Source organism: Pocillopora verrucosa, chromosome 13 (assembly GCF_036669915.1).
Source record: "Pocillopora verrucosa isolate sample1 chromosome 13, ASM3666991v2, whole genome shotgun sequence".
Lineage (NCBI taxonomy): Eukaryota > Metazoa > Cnidaria > Anthozoa > Scleractinia > Pocilloporidae > Pocillopora > Pocillopora verrucosa.
The window spans coordinates 17,072,392-17,090,796 of record NC_089324.1 but is presented as its reverse complement, the minus strand read 5'-3'; the positions used below and the strand labels follow the sequence as shown (position 1 = coordinate 17,090,796).

Here is an 18,405-nt window from a genome sequence, read left to right as displayed (position 1 = left end):
GTTAAAATATGAAGTAAGATTTTAAAAAAAAAATCTTCAGCTTTATTTATTTATCAAATAATTTCAGCTCTATAGTTTACCACGTAGAAAGTACGTCAAATAATATTCTAGGTCACAAATTTAAATCCATTAACCCATTTAATTTACACCAATGATTACTGCTCAACACTAATTCACATCTCAGTATAAGCCTGTTTGATCATTTCACCAATTCGACAAAAAAAATTAACATTTTGCGATGTTGTAAAAAAGAAACACTGACTGTAAATTGGAATAAAAATGCAGGTAATATTAACAAAGTATAATTCTGATGGTAGGAATTTATCAGTTAGAAAATACACAAGAATTTTTTTTTCCTTTATCTCTTAAATCAACGAATTTCACTTGTTCTTGAAAGTAACAGAGGTACTACAAATATTCTGGATCAATGTCAGTTTCTGCACAAATACGCACCTACCCCTCCCCTAAACTAACCACAGTCAACTGATAACAAGTTAAGGTTGACACTGGATTAAGGGAGGGGTAGGTGTGTAGCAGCTAAGATACTGACACTGATACAATATTTTATAAGGTAGAAATTAGAACGTCTGTGATTAACTGGCACAAAAATTGAACATTTTTTAGGGCGTGGCACGGTGGATAACTCATTGTAAAAAAAATCTCTTTTACAATTGAATTTCAATTCGTTTTGAAACGTTGAATTAAATTAACTTTTCAGATTTGCACAATTTTCAAAGGACGATTTGCTAATTCAAGTTGTAATTCATGTTAATATTTTATTGCTGTATTCTTTTTAATCGTTTTCATCTCTTTTATACTTTTTGTTCTTTTTTTTTTACAAAATTACCTATAATACACTGTAAACGACGAACGTGAAGTACCACAAGCGCGTTCCAATTGCGCACAAAGCCCGACAATGCCAAATATTTCCGCAGTTTATACGAGCAAACGACGGTTGTTAGGCTAGCGGTCTCTACTTCCTCAGGAGTGTTTGCCTTTTAAAAGCCGAAAAACCTGCCAAGCAGCATCTCACGCCGCGTTGCAGAAATTAGTTGATATTATAAACTCCTTTCTTTTTCATGAATCCCATTTTTTCCAACTTTCCTTCCTTTTTGCCAGTTCTCTGCTCTTTTTCTCTCTGTTTTCTCGCTTTCTGTTCTCGTTCCATCTCAGCCTTAAGCTCTTTGATCCTCTTTTTGATGACAGCTCTGTGGTTCTGACTCACTCCCATTGCCTGAAAAAAGCGAACTGTGATCAATGTCCACCTTCTCTTAAAATTTCCCGTTCAAAGCTATGCAGGTTAGTGACGAGAGTTAAAAAAAAAACCCGTCACTTAGGGAATGGTCATCATTCATAAAATCGCCTGGAAGGGGGGGAGGGGGGGGTCGGATGATGTTTGTGTCACGACAAAATTTACCCGATCCCCCGTAAGGTTCAGAGATATTCTTATCATCTCCCCTCACTGGCAGTTGGCAACCACTGATCCCCAATTCCCACTCCGTTCCCCAAGAACCCATGTGATCCCAACAATTCTCCGACCCCCTCCCCCACAGGCGATGAATAATGACTGTTCCCTTGCTGAAAATGGCGGTGGGGGAGTGGGAGGGAAGAGAAGCCAGAACCAGATACATCATGTCTTCCTGCAGTCTCCCTACAGAGAATTTCTCTCCTTTTCGCGCTTGAAAATTAAGCAACTTACCTCTTCAGTTCTACAAACTGTTTCATTATTATGCGGCAAACTGACATAAAATCTAGAAGTCAGCCATTCAAGGCGCCGTGAGAGGTGGGGTAAATATTAAAATTCTAAACAAGGCACAGAGCCCTACCTTGAGTCTGGATCCATCTAAGTTTAATAGTTGTTTTCCATCAATCTTTTTAGCAGTGAACTCATCGGCATACTCGTCCAACTCATTTTGGATTAACCACGCATACACCTAAACGACAATTTAGAGAAATCAGTTAAATAAATAACATTAACATGGTAAAAAATCATGAGTCCGTTTAGATTACGCTAACATATTGGTTCGTGAACTCAAAAAGACTCACTTCCTTTGTATGAGTTTAATCCAACGACTGCAAGAAAAACTGGCACTAGATTCTTATCAGTCCGTTCATTCTTCTGTCTATCTGTCTTCTCGTCTGTATCTACCTCCAAGTCAGTTATCAGGGGTCTGATACTCCCTATTTTACAGTCAGATAATGCCTGTGTTTGTCAGTTTATCTCTCTGCCAGTCCGTCCTTCCGTCTGTCTGTCTATCTGTCTGTCCGTCTCTGTCGGTCTGTCTATCAGTCGTTCTGTCTGTCCGTCCATCCGTCTGTACGTTTGTCAGTCGGTCTATCTGTCTACCACCAGTCAGTCACGCAACTCCCACACTTTGGGTGTGCTTAACTTTCTGTCTGCAAAACTTCTTTTTAAATGTATCTCTGCTGTATTGTTTACGTGTATCCCCTTGCAACTCACCTGATCTGTGTCCCAGTCTGAAATCAGCTGTGAATTTCCCGATGAATTTAAGTCTGACCCAGGACTAAGAGAAGACTGCCCGTCAACGTTTGACCCTGTGCCTACAGATCGTTGATCGAAGTCTCGCTGACCGCTGGCTGCAAGCAGTTCCGGGGGAACATCAATGGCGGCTTCATTATAGCTTTCCATCACGGGAACACTCTTTACTTGTAACAAGGGCATGGCAGGAGGGAGGAATGGAGACGAACCTCGAGAGGAGGCCTGGGAAGAGGCCAAGTCGGAGTCAATCTAAAAAAAATTACAATTGAAAACGTTAAGTCGCAAAGGAATTGGAAAAAAACATGGAACACCATTTGAGCTTCCTGATTGAACACAAATAGGAAACTTCAATAAAAAAGACCAAGTTTTCAAGTTGGTCATTTTCAATCCGTTCCAATCTCCTCCATTCTTAACCATCCTTGCTTCTGTACACCACTCGCGTGTACGGTAGCACCTTCCGCGCGCGTCAAGCGCGTGTAATGCTATGGTACACGCCAGCCGCACTGTACATTTACCATAATCTTTTTGGAACATTCCGTCTTGCCAAACAATTATTATGTGATTTTCTTCAGAATGTTCACGTCTCCGCAAATGACTCTTTTGGCTTCATTTGCCCTTGCAACTGAGTAAACTCACCGGATAAGCGTTATGGTTTAGAGCCGAAAAAGACAAAAAGAAAACTCAACCCTCTCTCACCCTTCTCGCAGCTTCTTCAATCTCATCCAAAGAATTTGTGGACCCTGAAAAACACTCCGACTCCTGATCATCCACCGCACGACGCGCCTCTCTGTCCGCTCGGTCAAGCGCAGTAGTCGGCAAAGATGTCACCTTCACATCAGCCTTAGACAGCTGCTTCTCCAGGAGATTCTCCACCACGATATTCCGCGTCTCCTCCTTGTGCGACAAAGGGAAGCTGGCTCGCGTCTCTTGGGGAGGTGACTCACTTCCCTTAGCAGCTGATTCATCGTACAAGTTTTTCCCTGTGGATCTCAGTTTGAATCCTCCGACAGGCAAACCTGGAAGGACGAATCCTGGTCCCTTAGGGGGAGCCCTAGGGGACTCGTTTTCCATGGAGGTACTCTGAGAAGCAGCGTCCTCCACGTCAGACACTTCATTACCTCCAAACATCTAAATAGAAAGTCATGTTAGAAATTCAATTTACATGGAAATGTGAAGTAGCTAGAGGGGAGAATTGACAATCAGATCAAGTGGGAGTTAAAGAGTTAAAATCATGCAAAATACTTTTTATTATTGAGTGTTCTAGAACCACTTAGAACCTTAGCGAGTCACATCACCGTACTGTAGCATCTTCAGGCGCGTCTAGCGCATGTAACGCACGACAATTACACGCGCCTTTTAACAGAAAGTTCCACGCGTGCTGAAGGAAAATTTCACACGCACTTGAATCAAAGAAATAATGTCTTACGTCATAAGCATCATCATCCAGCGACTTTCCCCAGCTTGCACGAGTTGGTTTATATTTCTTCTGCTGCGCTTCAGCGAGTCTTTTTTTCTCCAAAAGATGTTCATTACTAAGTGTTTTTGTGGCTGGGATGCTGTTTAGATCCACATCATCTTTTGATGAGCTCTCCAAATCGGGCTCTAATTGACAGAAAAAAGAGTTTATTACCCATATGAATTGTGACATTTTAGAGTTCAAGGTACCACATACATTGTATCATCATTATAATTGAAGTTGAGCTCTTCCTTGTGTCCCGGGTGTTTCTTAATGTCCTGCATATCTTTTTGATTAGCAGGTAAGTATACATACACTCAAGATTAATATAAGCAAGCGATTGTACAGTGTAGGGCTGTAAAACTATAACTTTCTCCTCCTATACATGGAATGCTGGTAGGTGTTCATGGAATGATGCCTCACCAGAATCCATTTGTTAATTAGATCTCACATGTTACCTGTGACATCTTTTTTTCCAGCTGAATCCCAACTAAGTTGGAAGTTTGACAAAGCCTGCTCTACTTCAAAAGCCAGTCCATTTTCTACAATTTCCTCCTGAACCTCCTCTCTCCATTTGCCATCAGGCATAGAATTCTGCTCTTCAATTTTCACTGGAGTTGATATTGCTTCCTCTTTTTTCACTTCTCTTTCCTTTTCTGACTTTTGCTGTTGAACCATTTTCAACTGGGTCTCCAGTTCTTTGACCTGTGAAAAATGACAGATGACTCATTGACTGAAACCTTAAATACAACTCAAAATTCACCAGGGTGAAAATGAAATAGAAAAATGAGCAGATGATTCAAGTAAAAACAACTGAGCATCAGGAATGCACATTGTTTAACCTTCTGCAAAGAGTTTATCATTCAACTCCCATGAGTGACCAAGACAGAATTTCTCCTTACAATATTAATACAATATTATGCAGACAGGTCTTGAGAATACAGTCAGATAAATATCAATTGAGGGATTCTTAGTTGATCCAATACCAAATTCTCCCAACTAAAACCCTTAGAATTGTATAACAGACGGTACAGAGAATCACTAGTGAGATCTTGGGAGTGAAAATGTTATTACACCCATCTTGCCAACAAAAATTTCTTTGTTAGCTATCAGTGAGGTTTTAGTTGCAAATAAGGTTGCCTTTGATGGAAGAGCCTACTGTAAGTGTAGCACTTTGCTACCGTATGTACACCACAAATTGTTTAAATTCACACAAAACACAAGAGCAGCTCGAACTCCTCAAATTTATGCAAACAGCATAACTTCAGTTATGCAAAATGAAACACATTTTATGCAAACTGTTATTTCCATGACAAAATGTTATTAACCCTTTAACCCCCAGAAGTGATTACCATGTACAGTAACTTCTCCCAATAGTATCCATACATCATAAAGAAAACAGGTAGTGAGAATACACAAACTCATCAGGTACAATTTACTGCCTTGACTGAACACCAAATTCTCATAATCAATTTACAAGGAAATGTGTAGTAGCTAGAGGGGAGAATTGACAATCAGATCTTGGGAGTTAAGGGACTAACTTAACATCAACCAAGTCACAAGTACCCACCTTATCTTGTAGTAACTTTATTTCAATTGCAGATCTCTCAGCAGTCACAGAATTTGCTTGCTCTCTGCCAGAACAACAGACAACATAATTGTACAGTACATTTATCACCTTCTCTGGCCTGCAACTCTCTCATAAATGACAAGCCTACAAGGTGTCATTGTAATTCCATGTGTAAATGTAACTAAGCCTTCCTGGCCTCAGTAACATGGCTCAAAAGATCAGAACTTTCAAAGCAAGGTTAACAAAGGTCATTTGCATACACATAAAGGAAGAATCATCTCTGCCATTGTGCCCTTGGGGAAATATTTGCTAAAGAACACAACAATGCCCTCAGGACTTGAACTAAGCCCACCTCCCAATCTGAAGTACTGTATGTGAGCCATTGGGAAACAACATTTCCCATGCAACTAATACAATAATTAATAGTATCAATAATATGATTGAAGTTGAGCATTAATTAAAATAATAAGTGAATCAATGAACCATGACATGCAAGAAATTCTCACTGCTAGAAGCACTATATATCTACGTTACCAGAAACTTTACCTGTCTTCAAGTTCCTTCACTTTATTTTTTGCGATGTGGTATTTCTTCTCTAAAATTAGATACAGTCCTTTGCTTTCTTCCAACTGCCTGACCATGTCTTCATTCTCTGCTTCAGACACAGCTAAATCTGATTCTAATGAGTTGACTTTCTCTTTCATCTCTTCTAAAGCTTTCTGTGTTTTCTTGGTTTCATCATTGGCTTGTTCTCCAGTTACCTCCTACAGGATCAATACATAGAAGGTATTCACTGATCTTCATACTTTTTGAACAGTGACTCATGAAAGATAATATATAGATTAAGGCAAGCCTAAAAGCAGAGCTCGCATTTTTTTTCCCGCACATCTCTTCAACAAAACTAGAGCCCCTACTATGGATAAAGTGCGTGGTAATATTAATGGATTTTCATTTGCAACTTCTCTGTGTCTGTGTAGAGGACTGATTATAAGATAGTGCCCATGGTACAGTTGGCCGCCATATGGTCATACAGTTGTACATCCAAATTTTTTCGGCTTGATGGGTTACTACTATTTTGTATAATTATGGGGCTATGCTCTGTGAGCTCCACTATGATAATAATCAGAAAATGGCAAGCTTTTCTAGCTGAAAAAATCAATTCCTATAAAAACAATTAAATAAATATACTTTCCCTACAGGATCAATACAAGGAATGTAATCAGTGATCTTCATACTTTTTGTACAGTGACCCATAAGAGAAATAATAATACATCAGAAAATGGCAAGCTTTTCTAGCTGAAAAAAATCCATTCCTATAATAATAATGGATATACTTTCTCACAATTATTTGAAGATTATCAATCAATAATGCATCACATCAGCAGCATTTGAGACACTGTACAGACAATGTCTTCTAGCATAAATTAACATCTTTGCCCAGAACCTCTTGAATTTTGTTACAAAAATCATCACCTTTATCCCTTCAAAACTAAGGTGATGTCATAATTATTCTGCAGATGAAGAGAAGAGGAAGACAGGAAAGACTTGGTATCAATTCCAGAAAAGGTACACTACATCTACTCACAGGTTTTTTCATATTATTCTGAAGTTGAACCATTTTTTCTGCCAGGGAGGCTCTTTTTTCTGCTTCTTCAGCTTTGGTTTCAGTCTATGAAAAAATGACAGACACTAAATTTTAAAAAAAGTTTACAAAACCAATTAAGTTAACGTAAAACATTAATATGGTGCTTTTCCATGAATTAATAACCCTACAGATATGCAAAACCAATTGACAAAGATCAAATTCACTCTGCTTCCTTCCTCAGCCCCCCACAATTAAGTGTTTCCCCCCCCCCCCCCATATTTTGTTGCCAAAAAAAAAATTATTACACAACAAAACAAAGTTGCTATTATTCAAAGTATTAGCCATTCTTAATCACCATTATTTGGCCTTACATCCTTAAGGTCTGACAGCTAGGTTTTTTTGAGGAGGAGTGATGAAAGACATTTAAAAAATATAATATATCTATTCAGATTAAAATTGTTGAAATCTTTTCATCCCCTATAAATGCCAACTTTATGAATTTGTTAAAATTTGTAAAATTAATAACTGTGGCACTAACAAAGCTTCTTCTCTTGAATTTTTAATAAGAAAAAAGACTCTATACAAGGGATTTACAGTACAAACATAGGTACATTACACGTGTACATTGTTATACCCACCTCAGCTAGCTTCTGTCTGAGTGCCTCAATTTGTTGTTCAACATTTGGGTCGATCCTGTGTGACGCATGAGCTCTGCTTTTGTCTCTGCCCATTAGAAACCTGTACAAAAGCAATCAGGAAATTACTGTTGATATCATACAACTTATATTGTTTGATCCAAATAAGGCATTGTAGTTCCATTTTACAGACATCTGCACATTGCAAGTAAATCAAGAAGTCCAGGAATAAGTATCTACTTTATGGCTACCAACTCAAAAAAACCTTTTTACTGAGTAAATGAAAATATTGGAAAGTCATACAAAATTTGACAGAATGCTTAAAGCAACTTTTTTATTAATCATTAATAATTCCAAATGACATCCCCACCCACCCCACCCTTTTTTAAATTTGTTTGTTTTTTGTTTTTTTTGTTTTTTTAATTTACCTTGATAAAAGCACTCTTCATTTGTATGATGACTAAAAACTATGGGTGGAGGGGCTCAAAATAAGGATAGAAGAAACCATGACTCAGTTTTACATGAATAAACTTTGACAAGGGACACTTCTAAGAGAAAATCCACAATTGTCCTAAATTGTTGGTAATCATCACAGTGACAACAGCTTCCATTTGTTACTGGGAAAAATTTCGCAGCCTTCATACCTTACAAGTCCACTTGTGTTCTTCAGAGTCTGTGCAGCAAATATTTGTGTTACTCCCACAAGAGAAACTCCATCAACCTCTATTATCTGATCATTCACTTGTATTCTGTCAGAGAAAAGATGTTTCATTAATCACTGTCTTTGTGTATATACTTGGTACTGTATGTGAGCTTATAGGGGAGCATACAGCTTATGTTATTGGACGGTAGATACACCAACCTTGTACTAGGCGATAGCAGTGTTTGGCAGGGTAAAGAGAATCAATATCAGGATATAATTTTGAAGAATTATTCATTTGATACAAGCATTGTAGAAATACAAAATTGTTGGGGAACAAGATAGAAAGATTGTGAGCTTGCCGTGGTCAGAATTGATTATCAGGTTTCATGTAACATCTCGATTGAATTTGTAACTGGTATTCCTTCCCGATTTGAGGGTTTTTTCATCACTTTGCCAGAATTCTTCCCTCTGTAAAAAACCAAATGTAAAATTCCACCAAAACATAAGTTTTACTACATGTTTGCCTGTAAAACTAGTTCTTGAGCATGGTGGAATTTTTCCAATGGTTGAAAATTAACCACTTCCATACCCCTCTACAATGCCTGGTTACCTGTGAAATTTCACAAATAGTGACAGTAGAAATTAAAACTAACCTTCCATCAATTGCAGCTGCCCCTCCCTCTGTAAGTGACTTGACAAATATCCCCAACTTCTCAACCCCTGTGTCAGTACCAACACCTAAACCGATTATACTCAATCCCAGACCTCTCTCATCTGAAAACAGAAAAAAATATGTATAATATTCTAAGAATACAACTGGAACTCCAGTCAGGAAGGGAAAGAAAGGGGTCTTTCAACCCTTCAACTCCCATGAGTGACCAAGACAGAATTTCTCCTAACAATATCAATACAACATCAAACAGACAAGTGATGAGAATAAAGAAAAATATCAGTTTAGGGATTATAAATTCATCCAAAACCAAATTCTCTAAACTAACATCAGAAGAACTGTATAGCAGACAGTAAGGAGAATTACTAATGAGATCTTGGGAGTTAAAGGGTTAATTGTAACATTAAACAATGACCATAAAAAGAGTTTGTACAGTTATCTTCATGATTAGAATTTTCCCATGGAGGCCCTAGAAGAATTTCCTAACAATGGAATTTTCTTAGACCAATAAAAACATGGGCTACAGTTTGAAAATAAAAAAATGTCTTACATTGGAAAGAACTAAGATCAGTATGGAACTTCTTAGACTGTTTCACTCCTAAGCTCTGGATGTTAATTCTCCTTACTGTAAACCATACTCTTTATATTATGTTATTTCTGAGAATTTCTTGTTCAATCACAGTATAACCCTTAGTGAAGACAGCTCCAGGTCAGAAAAGATGGAGGCTTGCAAGTAAAGGCCACTCTTGAAGAGGGACTGAAGAGGAATAAGTTGGTTATTTGTTTTTATCATCGCGTTTATGCTTGGAAACTCTTTGATATTGTTTAGAGAAAATTCTCAAGAGTGAAAAGATTTATCTCTTTAACTTCCAAGATCTGATTGTTAATTCTCCTTTCTGACTGCATTCATTTCCTTGTAAATTGGTTACAGGAATTTAGAGTCAGATCAAGATAACAACTTCTACTTGCTGACTTTGAGTATTCTTATTACCAGTTTCCTGGATAAAGTACTGATATTATAGGGAGAAGTTCCATGTTAATCACTTCTGGAAGTTTAAAGTTAAGGGTGTTACAGCATCTAATCAATCTTACCTTTGCTCAGGTCCACAGAGAATATGTCCATCTTTTCGACTCTTTTTTCCAGTTCCCACTCTGCAGACGCAGTAACTGGATCAATACCATCATTGCCTCTATCATATTCCTCAGCACTGTACGTCAGAAACAGATCAGGATTATCCATATTAAAACCAACATTCCTTCTTCCTTTTTTCGTCTTGTCTTTGGACAAAGCTGATAATGCTGGCTTAGCTGAGAAAAGTAACGATACAGGGGACACTGTTTGAAGATGTGCACGATCTTCTTCATCAGCATCACTGTGTTCAATAACACTTCCAGTGCTTTCATCACCAGAACTTTCAGTTTCTTCATTATGCAATTGGGTTTCTTCATTCTTTAGGAAGTAAACACTGTCATGCTTTGGGTGAGATTCTGAATCCACTTCAAGAATATTTGATTTGGGTACTGATGTGAACCCAGGTGTAATGCTTATGGGTGACATTTCTACTGGAGCAGTTTCCTCTTTTGGAATTTCTTCATCTATCCAAGATGCTTCACGGATTCGCCCTGGGATGTCATCAAATAAATCATCCTGTGGTTCCTCCTTTCGCTGGGATTTTAATCCCTTAGGAACACTGGGAGATACTTTCTCAGGATTAGCAGCTTTGACTTCTGTGTTAGCCTCACTGCTTTTGTTGAGTGGAAAGAATTTCTCTTCTTCACTTTCAATTGTAGAAGAGGGCTGCTGTTTCGTCAAGCTTTCCATCGTCATTCCTATGTCTGAATCTGATATCAATGGACTTCCCTGGATAAAATCAACACTGTGCGACTTATAGAGGCGTCTGGTATCAAGTGATGGTTTCTTCAAAACAGAGTCATCTCGAGATTGCTTCAGTTTGTCAACAGTGCCATGGTACTCGCCATTCATAGCTTTAGTGTCAGATGGAAAGCGTTTACGAGATTTTATAAAGTACAGAGGTCTTTTGGTTCCTGGATCAGATCTTGTACGAGACCTCTGCACAGGGGTAGGATCATTGTTGCCAAGCAAACTCACATCTAATTCCTTCAAATCTGGAACAAGATCTTGCAAACTTGGCGATCGTTTCTCCTTCTTTTGTAAATCTTCATTTGAGCCTCCACTTTCAAACATAGCCCTCCTGGCAGCAATCCCTGAAGACACATGTGGCTTGTGTGAAGGGGTGGGGGGTAAGGTTTTTTTGTAATAGTTGGGTAAGGACCATCGTTCTGTGGTTTCACCTTGTGATGTGTCTTTAGCATGATTTGCCTTCACTCTGTCAAAAGCTTCAGAGACAGGCCTGGGTTTCTTGTACGTTTGCTGTGCTTTTATAGCCTCATTCGCAATAGTCTCATCAAAAATGTGTTTCAGTTTGCTTACATTAGGTTTAACGATCTCTTCAGCGCTGCTTTTATCGTTGTCACTTTCCTGTTCAGTCTCTCTCGCCGGTTTTCGCGTTATGCCCTGTTTCACATCGCGGGTTTTCGTCGTTCGTACCACATTGTCACTTTTAAGAGGGGAAATATAGGTTTTATCAGTAGAAATAATTTTTTTCGGAGGTGCTCCAAATTTGTTGTACGCTCTGTGTCTCTCCTCTTTAACATCCCCTGTGTTAGAACTGCCCGCTGTTCGCTTTGTTTTAGTGTCAACAAGATTTTTGCGGGGAGGTACGGTTGAGCTTTGACTCCGAGAACTTTCATTCTCCGCTTTTGGACGACTTGCCACTTCACGACGAGCACGGAATCTGTTCTCTTTGCCGTATTCAGTTCTTGTAGTAGCCATCGAAAAAAATAACGTCGTTTCCGGTAGCTATGTTGTTCCTTCAGAAACTCTGTGCGTCGAATTTGTTTTGTATGGAGCTTGTACAAGTATTAAAACATCTTATCCAAAACAATTTGGGAACGTGATAAGTTTATAAAGAAACACAGAAAATCAGGCTCTTAAACTTAGTATTCGCTAGCTTATTAGGTTTCCCAAATGGTGCCAATGCACAATGCAACGTGTACAATATTTGTCCCAGCAAGTTCCATACCACAAGGAAAATGGCCGACGCGGTTGGCTCCAAAATGGACTCACCGAGTAATCCTGTACCAATCGCCGACTTTCCAAACTGACAAAATATCGAAGTTCCGTTTGTCAGACGGCTGGGATAACTCCACGGAGTAAGACTTAACTAAAACCGCTTTTCACACGTCGCCACGTAGAAGCCAAACTTCGCAGGAAGCGAAGTATTTTTGTGGAAAACGACAAAAGTATTCGCCCGTGACAAATGCATCACGTGACAACAGTAAATATAGAAGGAAGTGGATTTCAAGCGGGCTTGTTTAGCGATGCAAATTAACTTCAATTTAAAATTCCTTCGGGAAAGACTGTCTTCCTTTCCTAAACTCGTCAGATATAATCGATGATTCCCAAATAAACAGGCCGTATTTTTAAGGAGGAGGTTTGTAAGGCGAGTGATCAACATTATGCGCCGTGTTGCATTAGCATGCGAACGCTAACCATTTTTCCTCACAAATGTTAATTGACAAAGGCAAAATATAGCGTACAATCATAATCGTTCTTAAGTTCACTCAAATTGTTGTATCTACCCCTTGTAGCCGCTGTAAGCCCAGGAAATTAAGGCGAAACAATGAAGTTTTCAAACGAGTTTTCTGTGTTTGTAAACAGTACGTTTCGATGGAAGGTTCGACCAATATGATTTACATTTAGAATGGATTCACCACTTTCATGGAACTTTCACGAAAAATTAATCAGAACAGCTGCAAGACACAACATGAAATAGAAATTTAACCACTGGAACATTATCATTATTTAATCAGCTTGGATGGAAAATATGATAGGATATGAGTATTTTGATGTTTGATGATCCCGTGCAATATACGTAGCGATTTAATTCACTATGGCCTAGAAATTTTTAGAAAAGTTATGGAAAAGACTCGATATTGCTCAGACTATTTACGAAAAAAAATTGTAATAAACAAAACCCATATCGAAATAAACATAGAGGCGACGAAGACGAAGACTGGAAAAGTGTAAAGCTTGAGATAATGCTGAATTTCATTTCATAGTTGAACTTGGCCATTCGCTTAATCACATGCTATTTATTTATTTACATACATATTCATTTCATTTTATTTTTGTGATAATCTTCGGTTTGATCGTGAGAGTTATGAAAGGAGATACATCACGGTTTTGGGCAACTTAAAAATATTATCCTACAAGTTTATCAATCAAAGTAATCGGTGGACACCTTTACTATTATAACCCTTCCAGATCAAGACGTGAACTTTCCAAACCTCTCTAATACAGTCTTTAAAAATTCGGCTCTGAGAATTTAGCTTTAGATCAAACAAAGACAAAAGATGTTTTTCTCACTTCTCATTTCCTCTTTGCTTAAAAATGTATTATTATGGAAAGGAAAAATTTCTTTCGCGTCACTTTACATTTCCAGAAGTAACTGGGTCAACAATTCTGTTTCCTTCTGGATTCTATTTCTGACCTCTTTGGTGTTCTTTTGAACCTACAATTCCTCATATATATATATATATATATATATTTTTCTTCTTGGGGGGGGCATAATTTTGATATACTTTTCTCCTTTTGACTGAAATTCGCGGTTGATAAGAATTGCAAAGTCGATTATGATACAATCGCTAGATTAATTGATTCATAAAACGGCTAGGAAGTTAAAAAAAAGTTTAAATTTTTTCTTACAGATCAACCTAGTTCTTCTGGGTTCTCACGTAACTCTGTTAGCTTAAACTCACATTATTATCATAGCTTGATTTCTTTCCTCGAGCCTTTTATTTACATTGGATACTAAAATGACAGACAGCTTCACTTCCTTGTCATGAACAAACAAATTGTGAAATAAATTTGAGCTAAACTCAATAAAGAGGCAAAATTTAGCAAGTTCTTTGTTTCCCTAACTAGAATTTTACTACCAGTTACGGTCTGAAATGTTTTTTCTCGAATTTTCTCGTCATTCTTACTTTCGTCAGAGCGTTAGTGGCAAGACTTGACTTCGCTGACGTTTCCTAAAAGTTCCGCATTTTTCCATCATTAAGTCTTGGTTTTTTTCAATGCAACATGTCTTAACAGAAGAAATCCTACGCTTAGGCGCCCACTCCATATTTATTTATGAGAATACGATGACGTTATTAGCACAGGCGCATCTGAAAGCCTTAAAGTTTGAACAACTATCATCTCTGTTAGCATATACCGGTTGCCATTAAAAGATATGCGCGCACCGGAACTACAATCGAAAGCCAATTTTTCACAGACAGTAGTTTTGATCGGCTAAAGGAACGGATAATGTTTAATCCTTAATCTTGTTAAACAATCCGGTGATAGGTCTAAATCTGTGAAAGCCAACCTGTCAAAGATTATCGTCAAGCTCAAGCACTTAGTGTCAATGTAAACATATCCTTGGCATTTAAAATTGCATGACCAAGAAAAGCCCCCAGAAGCCTGTGCGGTGCGCACTCACTCGTGTTTCATCAACGCTAGTCTCACGTGCGTCCAATAGCCACTTTTTAGGACTAAATCATGAAAGGTACTTGTGGCTACTGCGACTTACAAATTAATGTTTGCTTATGCCAAAGTAAAATTGTAACTTTGCGTGGAGAGGGATATTACAGTAAATTTAGGGGGTGTTCCTTATTTAGAAGTAACGCGATCCTTGATAGGATTCCCCAGTTTCTTTCATTTCCTCCATAATCCGATAATCCCCTATTCAAGGCTCGATTTCTAGCTGCTATTCAGGGAATGAGCTCGCTTTCCCCCCCCCTCCCACTCCACTTCCCTACCCCCCCCCCTACTTTACAAAATGTTCCTCCCACGGGTGATCGAGGATCAGACACGAGGAAACAGTAGAAATGAAGCTTGAAGGTTCACTCACGAACGCTTGCGAAACAGCCTCGTTTTCTAGTTTCGTTGTGTTGTAGTTTTAGAGCACCAAATTTACATAAAGAGGAACGAGTTATTTTTCGGTTTTCTCCACTCTCTTTTCGACTCTCCTCCAATAACGAGCCATTTTAAGGTTCTTATATTTTCTGTTGAATATTGATTTGTAACGAGACTTCTTTCCTTGAAATCGACTAAATTCATCACCATCGGTGACAGTAGCCTACGTGAAGCCTTTCCTTCCCCTCCCCCCCCCTCCAATTAGAAACGGTCACTCCTTGCGGGGAGGGTACGGCTACGCGTGAGCTACGATAACAATTCCATTTTTAGGAAAACACTCAAGCGAGTCCGAGCACGTATTGGAATGTTTTACCGTGGTGGTATTATATCCGCCTTCTTGGAAAATTCCAAAATATTCCCAATCTTGGAAACCAATAAAATCGAAATCTCTTCGTAACTGACCTTCAGAAATCGCACAATTGGTCTATCTATTGATGAATATAAAACGAGCTCGTTACCCTGTTACCTCTCCAGTGAAACAAACTTAAACAAGATCTGTAACGCGTGACTTTTCGTGACATTTCTGGTCAGTTCGCTCACTTCCGGTGTAAAAATAACGCTCACGTTCGTCGCCACAGGAAACGGAAATTCCCGGTGAAATCTCTGTATGGTAAGGTCTGGCTAAAAATAACTTCATTTGACTCAGAAATGGCTTTATTTGACCGAGTATAGATTGTTTTATTCAGACAATAATTATAATTCGCATCAAAAATTTCATAAATATCTTCACAACATGCCATACAACCGAGACGACGGAAACAAAGGAATAGGTCTAAACCTAATCAACAAAGTTGTATTATCAAACCACTTAAGTTCTTTAGAATGTCGCTCTTTTGTTAGCATATCAATGAATCCGATATGCATCGAGAAATATACAATTCAAAATAATAATTTTTCAGTTTTCCGATTTTTACGCTACTCCCACGTAATGGAGAACAGTTTTGCTTGTAGTTTGCCCTCTTAGTCGCGAGAATGTTTCAAAATAATGTTTTTCAACAACGCTGGGGTTGTACTGTTTTCGTCCGTGATTGTTTTGGCAGCCATTTGCTTGACAAGAGCAGGGAAAGCGTCCGTAATCAACTTGGCAGGCTATTCCACTCAAAATACACTCGCATGTTTGTGGGTAACAAATATCCCCACAGCTACAACCACAAATGATCCGTGATAATCTCAGCTGAGCGCAATCTTGCTCTTCTTTCTTGAGAATCCGGCGAACGCCGGCAGTTTTAAGAATAGTTTTCCTCGCTTTTTGCGCCACCGGTGCGAAGGGTTTGCGATCGCCAATTGTAACACCGTCCACTTCAAAATTGACTTGGATTTTCTCAATCAATACATGTTTTCTCGCCATTCCCAAAGTAGTACCTCCCGATGAAGGCACGGAAACAAAACCTTGCTTTCTTGGGAAATGGTAGATTGTAACTTCACCAAATCGTACATGTTTTTTCAGCCGCTTACAAGAATCGTCGCTTTCATCTCCGCTATCAGTACTGTGTTTTCGCTTCCCCATTTTTAGCTAACGCGAATTCGAACAAGGTGCGTCTAACCTTCACTTCGATGACTCCTCTCGTTTCACAGATTTTGGCATTTCGTATTTAAACGCCGAGATCTCGGGTTTCTATTTTCATGACATACGTGCTCGTCTTGTGACGTCAAAAACACGCAAAAAATGACGTTCCGATTGCAATCCAATGTTTTTTATTGGTCGACGTGTGATCTTGAAATCGTTGTGGGTCGAAGAGCGGTGGTCGGGGGGAAATTGAAATGTGATGTAAATATTGGGGATAAAGGTGTTTTCGAGAGAGAACGTCAGAAAAAGCCATTTACACCCTTTTTTTTTCGGTGTTGACTTCAAGACTTCCTTTGACTTCAGAATAAATAATATGAATTTGTTTGACGTTATGACTTATTATGCTATAATTGATAAAAGGATTATTCTTCTCACGACCACGCAAAATTTTAACTCATCATTACGTTTGATGGCCTTTAAAATTTTATTCGCTCGGAGCTTAAATAGGATGCACCCACACGTACAAAAGTTAACCAACACATTACTGTTGAAGAAAGTGGCTTTAAGAGTTATTTTGATCGTAATAAGAGCCGTCGAAGTCTGAAAATTGTGCCTTAAGCATAATGTTAAACAGAGCAAGGAATTTACGGGTGAAGAGAAGCTTTCGTGAAAAAAGCTGTCTTATCAGGAACGTTCGAAACAAAGAATTGAGGAAAATCTTGATAACGCTATCTTGGCGAAAAATTCCACATAATACGTGACTCTAGAAAAAAAACTGCGTGAAATTTCTAAATATTAATAAGAAAAGCTTTCTTTTTTTCCCTGTAGACTAAATAAACACGAACGTGTTTAGACGAACCCAGCAAATTTACATGTAAGCAATATTGTAGATCGTTCCAAGCGCGTCTCGAGTCGGGTGAAAAGAAAAAATTCGAGAACGAAAGATTTTCCCAGTTTCAGAGAAAATAGGATTTCCTTGACGAAAAGCTTCCCGGGGATTATTGTGTGGGCTCTAAGAGAGTATCCGTTTTTGATATGACAGGAGATAAAACAAGAACTCGATTGAACGGTTAAGCTGAATATAGTTTTCGTTATTACTGAAATTAACCACGTTCTGGATCTAAGAAAAAATTACTTGGAACAAAAAAGTTTCATCGATTTTCTACACCAAGTTTACTCTTCATTCTAATGTTTCAAGTCGGTTTTAAGTCAAATATTGCTGTCTTGATCAAGAAGGCTGCGTAATTTTCAACATAACATCGCAAAAACTTTTTATCACGTGGGCTTTTTAGAGGGAATAAACTTACCTATAAGCGGAACTCGATGTTATCAACAGCTATCAGCACCACAAAATTTAAGCATGTAACTAGCTGGGGATGATTTTTATTTGGAGGGTTGAGGTTATTTTGTATTAAATTGCATTCGCTTTTAATCAGGAAAAGTTCCTTCAAAAGGCCTTGCAACGAAAATAAGAACCTTGTTTCCGAGCTCCTCTACCTTCATATATTTCCGAGGAGGGAGAGAGAGGTGCCTGGGACCAAGTTTCCAACACTTGTAAACGTAAACGTAAGGCGTATTTCAAATCTCGTATTTCTCATCCAAAAAAGCTTAAGAATTTGTTAAAGAACTTCAATGCCTTAAATAGAAAACTGTACATTTAACACCTGTTGTCTCATTTCACAGCTTTTACGCTACTGACTATATAAAACGAATTGAAGAGTCATGTGCAACTCATCTTTCCTGTGAATGAGTCATATTTACAATGACTGGACAAAAAAACTTTCTTACACAACTTATCA

The 18,405-nt window shown here is 38.4% G+C and overlaps 2 protein-coding genes across 2 annotated transcripts; both read right to left on the bottom strand.

Moving 5' to 3' along the window:
* Window positions 1-19: 19 nt before the first annotated feature.
* On the bottom strand, window positions 20-12,396 carry LOC131797426 (neurabin-1-like). Its single transcript, XM_059115049.2, has 13 exons — window positions 10,152-12,396; window positions 9,043-9,163; window positions 8,391-8,495; window positions 7,750-7,849; window positions 7,112-7,195; window positions 6,073-6,290; window positions 5,527-5,590; window positions 4,415-4,661; window positions 3,927-4,102; window positions 3,197-3,628; window positions 2,462-2,749; window positions 1,827-1,934; window positions 20-1,234 (listed from the first exon to the last, which is right to left on the bottom strand). Exons 1-13 carry the CDS (start codon window positions 11,911-11,913, stop codon window positions 1,049-1,051), a joined length of 3,891 nt encoding a protein of 1,296 aa, XP_058971032.2. The 5' UTR covers window positions 11,914-12,396; the 3' UTR covers window positions 20-1,048.
* Window positions 12,397-15,735: 3,339 nt separating this feature from the next.
* Window positions 15,736-16,772, bottom strand: LOC131795300 (cysteine/serine-rich nuclear protein 2). The gene has a single exon (XM_059112877.2). It carries the CDS (start codon window positions 16,604-16,606, stop codon window positions 16,010-16,012), a length of 597 nt encoding a protein of 198 aa, XP_058968860.2. The 5' UTR covers window positions 16,607-16,772; the 3' UTR covers window positions 15,736-16,009.
* Between the last annotated feature and the right edge of the window lie 1,633 nt (window positions 16,773-18,405).